The sequence below is a fragment of the Oryzias latipes genome, chromosome 17, assembly GCF_002234675.1.
Source record: "Oryzias latipes chromosome 17, ASM223467v1".
Classification (NCBI taxonomy): domain Eukaryota; kingdom Metazoa; phylum Chordata; class Actinopteri; order Beloniformes; family Adrianichthyidae; genus Oryzias; species Oryzias latipes.
Genome location: NC_019875.2, coordinates 3,401,330 through 3,415,382, shown reverse-complemented (window position 1 = coordinate 3,415,382; position 14,053 = coordinate 3,401,330). Strand labels below are relative to the sequence as shown.

The following is a 14,053-nucleotide window of genomic DNA, read 5'->3' as shown; positions in this document are numbered from 1 at the left end:
GCTTTTACTAATTTCATGTCAGAATCCTGCGGCTGGTAGAAATTTGAACAAGGGCCAAACTTTGGACATGCCTGCTTTTGACCATGTATGTGTGGGATATTCACCAACGTAATGCTTCTTCAGACTAAATTGGAACTGTCATAGTATTATTATGTTAAGAGTAAAAATGCAAGGAGACAACATAGATGTTGTTAGTCAGAGCACTTTTGTTATATTCATGGCAGTGTGAGACACCAGATGCTTTATTTTACCCTCTGTATATTCTGTTCAGGACTCTCTTTGACTGTTCTGTATGCCAGTGTGCATCGATCGTTTGCTGAGGAAATTAAAATTACAAGTTGGCTGATATCAGGTATCCTCATTTCTTCCCACACCTCCGACAGGAACATTTTAAGTTTACAACATATAGTTTATCAAAGTAAACATGAAGTATACTGCTCCACCTTCAGTATAAACTAAAGTAGAATTGTAGTACGGACTAGTTTTTGCTAAACGATGAGCTGTTGTGCAACATTTACCACTTCATATATTAGGAAACTTAAGTTCTCCAAAATGTGTTTTACGAGTTCACTAAAATAGTCTGAAAGAATGATCTACTATGAAAATCCTTGTATGGAAATGTAGCCAAAGTATTCAGTGTTGTAATGATTGTGTATAAAAAAGCATAAAGAAAGGCTGAATCAAGTAAAAGTGTCTCTCAGTCATCTTTATTGCACTTTTATGTGGAACTGTGTAGTGCTGAAATCCTGATGCAAACTTGTTTAGAGGCTTTTCTTTAATTAAAAAAAAGAGGAAAAAAAGTCTGCACCCACTTATTTTTCTAAAAGAACTATACATTATTCTGATAATGTGCAAAAATTAAATAACTCAATTTTCAAAAAAAAACTTTTTCTGAACAAACACCAAAACGTTAAACAAATATTTACCTTTGATAGGAAAAAAAAACAACTTAGTTCCAATTTACTTAATAGATCCTCAATCATTTCATGTTCTAATTTAAACCCCACAGAAAACAAACCATTTCTGACAATCTTTGGTATCAGCACAGATTATGTGAACCAGTTTCAGGTCATGAAAGCACTCAGAGAAGAATCCTCATCGTTTCCAGGAGAGCAGGAACAGCTTCCCCTGACCGTCAACGCAGACCAGCTCGCCGGGGTTTCTGGGATTCACCTGCAGAAGCAGGACTGGACCTCCACACACAAACATGCCCAGCTAAGAGGAGAGACAAAGAGGAAGAGCGTTTTCATTTCACACCCATTTTCCATTTAGAAAAAGTTCATTAAATTAATAAAACCCTAAAGCACTTTCTCTGCTCTAGATCGAAAACTTGAAATACATTATTATTCCCTTTTGTTTTGGTTCTTAAATAAAACTCCCAAAAGTCCGTGAAAAGAGCGACGCACCTGTTTCTTGGTGCTCCTGTCCCAAACCTTGACTGTTCGGTCGTAGGAGGCGGAGATGATGGTGCTGGGGGTGACCTTTAACCCGCTGACCCTGTCAGTGTGAGCCTGACCACAAAACATCTGCGTTATCACCACCAACCGTTATTCTGCCAGACTGTTTAAAATGGCTAATGATAACCTGACATGTTCATATTGATGCATTGGATTAATAAAGAATGAGTTCACACTACAATTTCTAGGATTTTTTTTTTTTTTACCAGTTTAGTTATAACACAAGAACCAATGCAAAAGAAAACTGCTTTAAAAAGAGAACCATGTAGTAAAAACATCCAGGAAATTTGCTGTAAAACCAACTTTCTTTTCTTTTTTCTTACTGGTTTTCTTGTGCTCCATGAAGAAATGTTTGGCTGCTGGTTGAACCACATGTTGCCGTCCATGTCGCCACACACCACAAAGTCTGACAAAACACACAAAGTGAAAAATTCTGTCTAAAGTTACCACTTCAAGGTTTAGAGATAAAAGATAAAGTTAAAAGAAATGAACAAACGTAAGCTGCTGCTATTTTTGGGACAGATTTAGTACCTTTGTCCATTGAGACGGCAGTGATGGGGCTGCCGGCCTTCTCGTCCTCCTTAAAACTGATGGTCACATTGCTGAAGGAGGAATAGATGTCATTCTTCAGGCCCATGTCAAACTGGAAACAGAGTTAAAAAACAAATAGGAATTACTCACAAATCTTATAAGCAACATTTTTAAACTTCCTTATTTTAAAGACGTTTCAAGGATTTGTAAAACAAAAATGGGTATAATTACGGAGAGTATTTATTAAACAAGTTTTATACACAAACATTAAAAGTACATCAAATAAAGAAGCATCATTCGCTCCAATATGAAACAAACTCATGATGAAGCTCAGGAGCTCATGTTCCATCAAAAGGATAAACATCCAAATGAAACTCACAATGAATCCGATGTGAACCTCATCGTCTGACTCTCCAATCACCCACAGGCTTTTTGGATCATTGTGAAAAAAATCCAGAATACGGACTTTTTGGTGCCAACTGAGGAGCAGAAGTTTCTGTTCAGAACTTACCCTCCATGAGCGTGAGAAGAAAACATTTAAAAATGAACGTACGCATTGTTACAGGTGCTCCAAATCTCCTCCTCATTCTCAGCCAGTAAATACTGGATACTTCCTGAACTGGTCACACTGATCAGCTGGGTGGAGTAGAGGAGGTGCGCTACCGGTTCCGTCACTTTGTAAGAAGATATTTTGATCAGACTGTAAGAAACAGGAGAAGTTGGAGTTATTATGGACCAAAACAGATGGAACCTCTCACTTTTTGAAGGAGAACAAAATCCAAAGAAGCTTTTCTAGAAAATAGATGCAGTCCCCACTTGGTTGATTGGTTTCAAGTATTTTTTATTTTATTTTATTTTTTTTACATAAATTGAGGTTCCAGCTCATAAAACCCACAAAAGCAGAATTTCTGAATATGAGAAATCTGCCCAAACCTTGAAGGACATAAATATTTAAAACTGACTTTCATCAACGGATCATCTACAAAACTCTAAGCACCTGCACAGCACATGTCAGTAAACTGTTCAGTTTGATTCAACTCTCTCAGTACACAGTTTTTAAGGAAGACATGCCAGATGGGGTGACTATAAATTGCCTCGAGTAGGACTTATCAAATCTATTAACATAATAAAGCCCTTGGCCCAAACTCCAGACCAAGGGGAGGTGTTAATGCACCATTCTGTTTGCCAACAGCCAGAAGACCATCACTGATCACCTCCACAGTCTGGATGAGCCACTAAAGGTCCTAAAGCTAAGGAGGCTGGCTGTTCACAGAGCTCTGTGTCCAAGCAGATCAACAGAAAGTCTGGAAGGACAAAGTGTGGCAGCAGATTTCATCTTCCAGCAGGACCGGGCCCTGCCCAGACTGTTGAAGAATTGAAGGTGGACAAATCCTTTTGAAAAGACTTTATTTTGATTGATTTGATGTGATCAGAATCTCTGTCTTGATTTCTCCACAGTTTTCCAATTTTCTGAAATCCGGTTTCTGTGGGTTTCATCAGCTGGAACCCCAATTTATGTAAAAATAAACAGTCGAATTCAGTTAAACACTGGGCCCTGAATCTATGTTCTATTAGTTTATTTTTTTAATGGAATTATGGAAATAGACACACTTTTCCATGACATTCTACTTTTTTGGGTCTGCATTACATAGGTTCCACTCCTAATATAAAAACTGAAATTCAAGTCAAAACAGAAAATATTTCATGAAATCCTAATTTGTAATTTCCTTTTAGTAAAAAAAAATGGCCAAGACACAAACATTGCTAATTAATATGAAATAATTAAGATCACATGAACACAGTAGAAACCTTTTTACATGTCTGATAACGCCCATATCAAGTGGAAATGAATGGTCATGAATCCACATCATATTTGGTTTTATTTTTAAAGCACTCATTTCCCATCATCCCCTCGTTTATATTCTGTCCTGCTAGCTTACAGCTCCCCAGACCCCCAACCTAACATTAGTGTTGCAACAAAAAAGGTGATCAATATCAGAGCCATCCAGTCAGATACAGTTTAGATCCAGATAGCAGCTCAGACGAGGAAAACAAAGACGTTCATGGATCCATTTGTCTGCAGGTGGATGCATTAGAATCTTGTTGCCCTCTGATTGTAGTTCGTCAGTAACTTTATGCTTTTTCCAACTGGAATTTTTCATCTGCTCCCAATACACAATTTGAATAAAGAAATAATCAGAAATGCCTTTTTAATCCTCATTTTCTTCATGTAAGTCCTCCATTATCAGAAAAATGCTACAAGAACATGTTAAAAACACCAAAAACAACACTTTTTCATTGGAGTGGGTCTTTTAAAGACAAGATCTCAATGCTGTCCTTCATACCAGAGTCCTGAAAAACCCCTTAGTCAAACTGAATTTTGTTTCATGACAGCTAAAACTATTGACGGTTCATCAGGCGATACACATCTCTGATCTATAATAAACTCCATAAGAAGCTCTCATGGAGATTGTGGTAGAGAGCAGTTAGGCCTGGCGACTTATGTGACGTACCTCATTCTGGACTGCTGGTTTGAAACCAGTTTCCAAACATCCACGACTAAATCTTTCTGGTAGCTGACGGCAAACTCGCTGTTCGGCATGCAGCAGGCTGCAACGATGGCGCTGTTTGATACCTGACACACGCAAACATATGATTAGAACCATCATGTAATATGATAAACACAAGTGTAGTTCAGGAACAATGAAGTTTAAAAGAGGCGAGGGAAACAATCAAAAATTAGATGGAAGTAAAATAGAAAAGTACTTTGGCTGAAACTTTTTCATGCATTTGCTTCACCTGCTTGCGGACTATTGTTGTGTTGTGCTGCCATAACTCCAGCAAACCAGATTCATAACCAGCGAGCAGCAAATCTTCGGTTTCGGAGAAACGCAACGTTGAGATTTTGCTGTTGAGGTTGGACGTTCTCTCTGAGCACAAACACACTCCAGTCAGTCCTCACGAACAGCTCAAGAACAGAGGGCGCCGAGTACGTGCTCACATGAACATCTGAGCGGCGTACCTGCAGTCCAGGTCCAGCGTCGGACGGAGCAGTCCTCAGATACCGTCAGGAATTCTGGGAGTCCTTCCTTATGGACCACTCCACAAACTGCCCCGCTGTGACCATCGAAGCTGCAGAAGTGATCCATCTGGAAGAAAAAACAAGTGAGAAGGCAACAATGCATGACCTTCTGCGTATCTATTTTTATTTTATTTAAACATTTAAAGATTAGGATGAGCTCCTTTAGATGTAACATCTCGTTTTCAAGAGGGTCCTCTGTATCAGACGTTCACAAACGTAGAAAAGAAACAATAAAAACAGAAAAAAACAAGTAAATAAACAGTACTGTCTGGATCACAGACTCACACCCACAAACACACCAGCTCTACATATTCACCCCTCCCTTGGATGACATCGCACACAATAAATATCATTCAACGTTTAAGGCAAAAGATAAATAATAAAATATATAAAAGTCATTATCTGGGGGAAAATGATAAGTAATAAGAAGTAATGTGTTGATGGGTCTTCACTTCTCAGACCTCTAAAGGCTTCCAAATCCGTACGCTGCCATCATCAGACGCTGTGAAAACGGTCAGCTCCTCAGAATCCACTTCTTCCTTCTTGCCTTAAAAATGAACCAAGAAATCAAAGTAAGACACAAGTGGGACTGACTCCATGTGCAGTTAAAAATGACAGGGAGCCCCGTTTGGGTTTTCTACCAGCGCTTGTGAGCAGACTGCAGTGGTGAATGCGCTGCCTGTGAGCAGATATGTGGCAGACTTCTGTGCTCGTCTCCCAGTTCCACACATGGAGGGCTCCCTCTGAGCAGCCGGCGATCACGTTCCGTCCCTAAACGCATGAGGAAAAACGTCAAAAAACGGTACCGCTATCCAATCAAAAAGCACGCCGTCATCTCTCTGATGGAAAGGCGGATCGTTTGCTCACCTGGGAGCAGATGGAGGTGAGTGGATTCCTCCAGGAGATCTCTCTGATGCAGACACCTGCCTCTGCATCCCATACACATAGTCTACCGTCGTTGGAAGAGCTCATCTTTAAAAACAAAACAAAAAGATTTTTAGAGTCATAACAGCAAATGTTCTCGTACAACATGGAAAAATGACTGAACTGAGGCTCAGAAGTTTGCATTTCTTCAATGTCAGGAGCTTACCATGCAGTCTGATGTCCAAACACAGCCTGTGATCCAGTCTCTATGGGAACGAAGGAGCGACTTGGAGACGACCGGAGGAGAGGAGTTCACCTGCCAAACTATCAGAGACTGAAACCAAAACACAAGAAGAGATCAGCTGTGAACTGAAAACATGGACTGAACCACCTATAAGCATCACGTCAAGGGAAAATTCACTGATTTAGACAATAGTCCTTTCAAACATTCTCAAAGGAGAATTATAATTTAACTTTAGGGGCTTCTAAAAAAATAAATAATAATAATAATCAGGGTTTTGTGGTTCAGAAGAGCAAAAACCCTCAATTTATTGAATGCAACACAGCTGCTAATCCCCTTTAGCAACACATTAGCCTCATGTGGGACCATAACCTTTTTGTGTTGACCATCTATTGTTCTGTTAGATAATAGAGTCATTATATTCTTTGAAAACAGACATTCCATCAGTGTGAAACATTTAAGCTGCTCTGGGATCTACGTGTCACTTTCCTTAGCCGAGAAACTGATTTCAAAGCAGGAATTTCCAACGTTTCCTTCTGACTTGAAGGCCTCGTTTTACGCTCTTGATGATTCTGACGTACTAAAGAAATCATCATTCTTCTCATAAAAAAATGTTTTAATTCCATAGAATTTTTTGAGTATCACTTCAAATACAACAAAACTTTATTGAAGAGACAATGTTAGAATATTCTACGAGCCTTTTTTCTTACATTAAACCCATTTATCATTTGATTTTTTTCATGCATTTAAAGTTTTGTTTAGTGAAGAGCTGCACATATACCTGATCTTTTCCACCAGACAGCAGCTGTGACTCATCAGGACTAAAAGTCAGACAAGTGACTCCACCTTTGTGACCTCTCAGCACCGCATGAGCATACGTGGTGCGTTCAAGTGCCAGGTCACTTAAACACCACAGCACAATGGTGAAGTCATCTAAAGATGATAGATGATAGAGTCACAGAGGACAAAAGAAAAAAAAAATATTAACAAAACAACACTTAAATCTAAATGTCATTTTACTTTAAACATACACATTTTTCTTGTTTTCATATAGTTTAGTCAATAATGACTCTTAGGTTGTTTTTTTTTACCCGAGTTAAAATAAATCTTCTATAGAAGTGAACCAAAACGTGAGAAGCTTTGCCTCGAGCCAAAACTTTCTTTTTCCTTGAAATCCTAATAATCCCCACCTGAAGCTGTGGCCAGGTAAACAGAGTTTTGTGCCATCGCCAGGACTGTTCCTGTTTGAATCCCAAACGTTTTCAGACTGGTCAGTGCTTCCGTCATGGTTTCCTTTTGTTTCTTCCAAACTCTCAGACACTTTTCTCCTCCTCCAGACACCAGCAGTTCCCCTTCTGTGGACTCGGTGTCCACAACCACCCATTGCATGCAGTGCACGGACACACGGAGGTCCTTGGAGGCCCAGATCTCCTCGCCTGCAAACAAAAAGTTTGTTTAGCTATTTAGTAATATTTCTGCAAAGAAAAAGGATTTTTTTTAAAGTGCAAATTATTGACTGATGCGTTTGTTAGAACACATTAATTCTCCGATCATACAGTCAGATTTCGTCAAGCGTGTGCAGTAATCCGACATTGCAATGATTGTAAGATGCTGAAAAATAAATGACCCAAATACATTCAAGCTTTGTGATGCACCTGAATCAAGACTGAAGAGTCTGATGCCATCGCCATGGTAACCCACCGCAGCCTGGCCTCCATTCACAGACACACACAGAGGGACGGGTTCAGCCTTTACAGACTTTGGTTTCTTCTGAGGAGGTTCCTGCTCACACTGGAAATAAAAGCATTTATTCCAGGGATCCAGAATGATTTAGTAAAACGTTCAGCACTAAACACACTCATCCAAACTCATCCAGTTGTTCCTTGATCCGCTGGAGGACATCACACCTCCTCCATACTTGATTTTTTGGATTCTGTCATAATTTGATGGGAGTGCCCATCCCATTTTCTAGGCCTTTATTGTGTCTCTCTTTAAAGGACGCTTTGGATAAAGAATCAGCTTTAACTTAACATTTGTAATTTATATATAATTAGGGCTGCAATGAATGGAACTGTTTTAACAACAACTGCATTCCAAATACATTCAAGCTTTTAGCAACAATTCCATTCAAATCATATTTTGTGGTTGCCAATACAATTCCTAGTCGATATCGATTAATGTTAAACGATCCGATTTACTGACTTAAAATGGATCCAGAACATCTTTATCCAAAACTTCCACCAGTGTGACTCAGAGAGAAATAGCTGCTACTGAACAGAGCAGGTGAAGTTTTCCAGATTATTACAAAATAATCAGGTGTCAATCAAATATGTGTACAAAAACAAACAAGTAAACAACAGTTAATGAAAAATTCATTCACATTTTAGTTTCCTAAAGTTCAGTCCACTGTTGTTTTTCCACATCCATAGAATCCATAGGGAACATTCTTAGAACATTCTAGAACTCTGGATGGTCACATGACTTTATTCAAAGTGTTTCCACACATTGGACTGGAATGATGGACTGATCCGTGTTCATGACATCACATGTGTGTTTTCCACTGGTCGTTTTACCATTTTAGTTCATTAAACCTACCATGTCTGAATCCAAACTGTATTTTAATTTTTATTTTAAACTGTTTCATTATGGTATAGGTCGATTTGATTTACAACTTGCCTCAGACAGATGGATCTGGTTGGATCTTATAGTAAAATAAATCCAACATGCCTCAATCCAAATGACATTTTCCAATATTGATCAGATTTGATTATCCATTTATCTCACTTTGACCAATAACATTAATAAAAATTGTTTCAATTTAACTTCACTTCTGCCTCAGATAGATCAGATAGATTACAACCATAGTTATTATTCGCCAGAAGATCTACCATAATCAGAACTTACTTCATCACTTTTTAAAGCAGCAACTGAGCGTCCCAGTCCTCCGGACCAAAGCTGGAGCTGTTTTAAAAAACAGATGAAGCACTCGTCAAAAACAGCACTGAAGAAAACTTCTACTGAAGACAAAAAAGAAAATAAAAGGCACTCAGAGAGATAAAGTTCAGTTGTGTCTAATTCATTAAGGTCACAGAGACTGAGTGGTTACAGTACATGAATGCAAAGAAAGTTTTGACATGATGAGAAAGGAGGAAGAGGAAGAAGGATGATGATGTCTCACAGTGTGATCTGCACCAGCGCTGAGAAGCATGGCTCCTCCCTCCAAAAAGGTGAAGGCCTCCACAGCTCCACAGTGAGCCTGGAAGCATCCCACACAGGTGGAGGTGGGCACGGACCACACCCTCACCTCCCCAGACACGGAGCCGGAACAGAGCATGGAGGACGAGGGAAAGAAGGACAGACTGTGCACTGATCGCTGGTGACCGCACAGAAGCTGAGGAACGAGGGAAACGTCTGACGTTTAGAACTCGTGGTAGCAACCAAAATACAATTCTGTTTGATTGCTGAGAAATACAAAGAAATCATAGAAAACATTTTAATATTTAGGTCATTTTTAGTAAGAAATACGTGCATCAATGTAATAAAGCAAATGTACTTTGCGAATAATCTTCTTTAAAAATGGCTTTCAGATAAAAATGTGTTTATTTTAAGAACCCCTCTGATAAAAATTGTATTTAACATTTTAGAATTTCTGATGAAATAGGACATATATAAAGAAAAGTAAGCTTTGTTCAAATCATTGTGATTTAGGAGCAGACGAAAAACGCAGTTGGAAAAAGATGGTATTTGTGATGTAGAAAATATGTCGATGCATTTTCTGATGCATCCACCTGCAGACAAATGAATCAATGAATGTCTGTTTTCCTCGTCTGAGCTGGAATCTGGATCTAAACTGTACGACTGGATAGCTCAATTTTTGTTACACCGCTAATGTTAGGCTGGAGGTGTGGGGGGCTGTGCGCTAACTGGAAAAAGTGTAAACAAAGGGATGATGGGAAAAGAGGTCAGGGTTACTCTGCGCAAATAGTCCTGCTGCTCTTCAGAAACTATGTCCTTGAAAACGACTCAGGTTTTTTGAGTTTGGCTAAAAATGGCGTAATCATCACTAAAAGACCACTGGGAACACTTTAAAAATTAAATCTAAAGATGATCGGAGTGGGTCTGTAAGTCATAGCTAGTACCTTGCATATTATACTAAATTAGTAGGAGAATGAACATTTGAACAGGTTGTAATCTGATTAGAATCGGTCACAGTGCCTGCTGAAATGCTTGCAGCTGTAGAGGATGCATAGAGACTATAGGAGAGCTTTGCATTACCAACCTTTTGCACTTTATTCTGGAGCCAGTTCCACATGATGACGTTTCCATTCCAACAGCCGGCGGCCAGCAGGCGACCCTCCGGATCGAAGGTCACACAGTTCAGAGGGCTGCTGCTGCTCAAAGAGGCCACCTCCTGACATTTAGATGACCACATCTGAGGGGGAAAAAGGTTTCTCATTTAAACCTGATCAAATGCAATAACACCAAGACAAAACAGAACAGATGACGTTTAAGATGATCTGTTTGCATTTTACTTTCAGCGTGAAGTCGAGGGACACAGTTGCAAGATGCTTCCTGTCTGGAGTGATGTCACTTCCTGTTATCGTATTAGTGTGGCAAGTGATGAGAGCGGTCCTAAAGAGCCAACGTCAGACATGTGAAAACATCTTTTACTAGGCCTTCAATCAAAATAGGAGTCAGAGAAACTGAGGTAACTAACAATCAGGCATCCTCTCACCTGCATCCGTTCTCTACGTCCCACAATTCCATTCGTCCATCAAAGGAGGTAGTGGCGAGCTGCCCATCCTTCAGAAAAACGCAGCTCGAGATGCCATCGCAGCTGCTCACCAGCGACTTTACCTCCTGCTCACAGATTATCAACACATGTTGGAAAACACAAAAGTGAATGTGTGACAGAACATTTCTAGAGGAAAACGGATCCCCCAACCTGTCCAGTCTGCGTGTTGATGATGTGCAGCGTTCCCTGTCCGGTACCAACCACCACCATCTGCCCGTCCGGGCTCAGAACCACACAGGAGGGACGAGAGGAGAAGGTCGACACCAGCTCACTACAAAAAAAAAGGTTTTATTGTTTTCTGCAATGCAGTAAAACAAATGATCTGAACCAATCTGTCATCTGACAGAAAATAGGAAGGGGAAAAAACAAAATCAAACCTTTCACTAAAGAAACAGTGTTCAGGCACTGACTTCCACTGGGATGAAAACACACTGACGGTAATGCAATCACCTGCTTTCTGCAGCAGGACTGTTGCTGCTATTCAGACACTGGACCACCCGAACTCCTTCCTTCTCCACCAGCTGCTGAGCCCAGGAGTGGACAGAGGTGTGCGAAGGCTCGTTGAGAGCCTGCTGGATAAAAACAGCGGGCCAGGTGGAGAGCGTGGAGGCATGGCGCCGCAGGAAACCCCGGCAATCCTCCAGACGCTCCTCAAGAGCAGCTGGGAGGTGGAACCGTGCAGATGCTCGCTTCTGGTCTGCAGAAAACAAGAACAAAGTACAAAGACTTGTTTAGGTTTTGTTCATCAACATAAAAGAAGCACATCTCAGAGCCTAAAGGACCTTTTCCAAAACATTCTCACCATATAAGCTGTATGTCTCCATCATGTGGTGCACGAGGCCGTGGCTTACGTTAGCGTACAGGAAGTAAAAGCTGGAGAGCAGAGAATGAACCACTTCAAGCTGCCCACTTTGGATCTAAATTAAAGTCAGACAGACAGGAGTTAAGCTTCAGAGGTCGTCATCGAGAACAGGATTTATCTCAGAAAAATACAGAAAGTTATTCTGAACAGGCTATCTGTTCCCTTCAATTACCGTACATTTTCCAATTCTGACCCATCTCTAATTGACGCCGGTTTCCAATTAACTTTGGGTCTAACAGGTGCTAGACGCTGTTAGATGCTGGTCTCCAATGGTGCACAGTTGTGCAGACACCGAGTGTCTGTGGTAGCCATCCAGGGCACCGATGGCCAAGAGCGCTCAATCCATTTAGCGTTTAAACTTGGTGCGGTGGCATACGCCAAAAAACATTCTGGTGAGGAATCTGTTCCACATTTGGGCTGGATCCTAAACGTTTCTGAGAATGGCGCAAGCAGATGGGGGAGATTGAGAAGACGGCTGCAGAAAAGGGAGCAACAAGCAAACCGACTGCGTGGTGGAGATGTAAAGAAAGCGACCAACGATTTAGAAAAACTGCTTGAACATGGATTATTAAGAAAAGACGGAAAGGTGGGCGTGTCTCCAGGAAAATGATCCGCATGAAAGCGAAGAGGGTTCTTGATACGGAGGTTGATGCTCCGAAAAGAAAAGAAACGTTCACAGCCAGTGCTAAAGAGAACATAATACTATTGTTTTCCTAAAATGTTCATCTGGTGGAGTTGTCTGCATTTTATGTGGAGTTGTCTGCCCTTCTCTTCTAAATGCCGGACCAGCTCCCAAAAGTATGTAAAACAAACGTGTTTCTGAATGAAGTAAAGAAAACCCCTTTATTCTCTGATCATTTGGGGTTTCTGGCAGAATGGCTGTAGATCTCATACCAGGCTTGAAGGCAGGTGCATGATGGAGTCGGCCTCGCAGTGAAAGAACGTATCTCGTCTTTGAGGATCCGCCACGGCCCACAGATGAGCTGTGGAGTTACATTTAGAGTAAGAACGATGAGCAACTCGCACCACAGGAGGAGTTTTAGGGATGTTGACTTACCTGCCAATATGAGGTGAGCCCTGGCTCTGTCGCTTTCTGCTGGGAGGAGAACATCCTCAAAAGCTTGTCTCACCTCCAGATTACTTACAGCTAGCAGGTCGTCAGTGTCGTGGCATTGAGATGGAGCAAGCAGACTGCAGGAGAGAAGACAAACTATAAACCAAAAAGCACAACCTCAAATGTAAATCACTCATGCTCTAAACTATCATACTTCATTTGACAGATCTGAGTGGTTAAAAAACTCTGTTTATAGGAGCTCCTCAAGTATGTAAATATTAGAGGAAATAATAATAATTAAATTGAACTAGCAAGAGCTGCATTTCCAGAAGAAAATGCAGGGTTGAATGCTGTATTGCTGAATGAAAATGAAATTGAAAGGGTAATAGTTGGCGGGGGGAAATTAAATAAAGAAATTATCAAAGTTACCCTTAAATGAAGAGAGAACTGCACAATAACAAAAAAAATATTTTTGGGAAAACTGCCAATGCCGGGTATTGAACCAGCGAGCTTCTGCACCAAGGATTCCCCATGGATTTCAATGGAGCCAAATATCCTGGAAATCCTGGAATATCTTAAAAAGTTCATGGATTTGAAGGAGCAGAAGTCATAGCTGGAAAAAGCTGAACATTTTAATAGTTGGATGGTTAAAATAGATGAAAAATTATAGAAGGAGTTCAGCACCAAAAATTGTAGGGAGATACTATGATAAAGAAAGAAAACACAGGAAAAAAATGATAGTTGTAAGAATATGAACCTCTCATACCTATGTAAGCTGTGCACCAATCGGGTGAACGTTGCCATAGGAGTACGACCTGTTGGCTTCCTGAACAGCTGAAGCACGTCCTGCCATGTGACCTCCTCGCCGCGTAGAGACAGCTCATTGCAAATGTTCAGGATGACGTACAAGTCTCTCTCCCTCAGACCTGGGAATCAATCCGAGAATCTAAGCATTCAGTCCAGGAAATACTTTCCCATAAAAACTTGAGACATCTTACCAGTGCTGCTCACGGTGAGAGCCGCCAGGGCCCAGCGCAGTCCCAGCATGCCTCTGTGCAGCGAGCACAGTCTTTCCAAGCTGTGCTGCACCAGCTGCTTCAGGGACGGCGGCAAAGCATCCAGGCTCTCCTTCAGCTGTTGCACACAGAAACGGGAAGCTGCGGTCGT

General features: G+C 40.8%; 1 protein-coding gene across 1 annotated transcript in view; it reads right to left on the bottom strand.

The window, feature by feature from the left end:
- Positions 1–681: 681 nt before the first annotated feature.
- The window catches only part of tep1 (telomerase associated protein 1), a 32,150-nt gene continuing 18,778 nt past the window's right edge, over positions 682–14,053 (bottom strand). Inside the window, exons 28-55 of the mRNA XM_011486029.3 lie at positions 13,885–14,020; positions 13,653–13,812; positions 12,890–13,023; positions 12,727–12,815; positions 11,773–11,887; positions 11,421–11,667; positions 11,121–11,241; positions 10,911–11,035; positions 10,708–10,807; positions 10,455–10,607; positions 9,354–9,566; positions 9,080–9,136; positions 7,831–7,966; positions 7,366–7,611; positions 6,957–7,108; positions 6,161–6,268; positions 5,938–6,042; positions 5,712–5,841; positions 5,532–5,617; positions 5,011–5,137; positions 4,788–4,918; positions 4,502–4,623; positions 2,542–2,688; positions 2,368–2,467; positions 1,989–2,100; positions 1,781–1,863; positions 1,407–1,511; positions 682–1,215 (exon numbers count right to left, since the gene is read on the bottom strand). Coding sequence (XP_011484331.1) covers positions 1,096–1,215; positions 1,407–1,511; positions 1,781–1,863; positions 1,989–2,100; positions 2,368–2,467; positions 2,542–2,688; positions 4,502–4,623; positions 4,788–4,918; positions 5,011–5,137; positions 5,532–5,617; positions 5,712–5,841; positions 5,938–6,042; positions 6,161–6,268; positions 6,957–7,108; positions 7,366–7,611; positions 7,831–7,966; positions 9,080–9,136; positions 9,354–9,566; positions 10,455–10,607; positions 10,708–10,807; positions 10,911–11,035; positions 11,121–11,241; positions 11,421–11,667; positions 11,773–11,887; positions 12,727–12,815; positions 12,890–13,023; positions 13,653–13,812; positions 13,885–14,020 — 3,660 coding nt within the window. The 3' untranslated portion in view covers positions 682–1,095. The remainder of the gene's footprint in view (positions 1,216–1,406; positions 1,512–1,780; positions 1,864–1,988; positions 2,101–2,367; positions 2,468–2,541; positions 2,689–4,501; positions 4,624–4,787; positions 4,919–5,010; positions 5,138–5,531; positions 5,618–5,711; positions 5,842–5,937; positions 6,043–6,160; positions 6,269–6,956; positions 7,109–7,365; positions 7,612–7,830; positions 7,967–9,079; positions 9,137–9,353; positions 9,567–10,454; positions 10,608–10,707; positions 10,808–10,910; positions 11,036–11,120; positions 11,242–11,420; positions 11,668–11,772; positions 11,888–12,726; positions 12,816–12,889; positions 13,024–13,652; positions 13,813–13,884; positions 14,021–14,053) is intronic.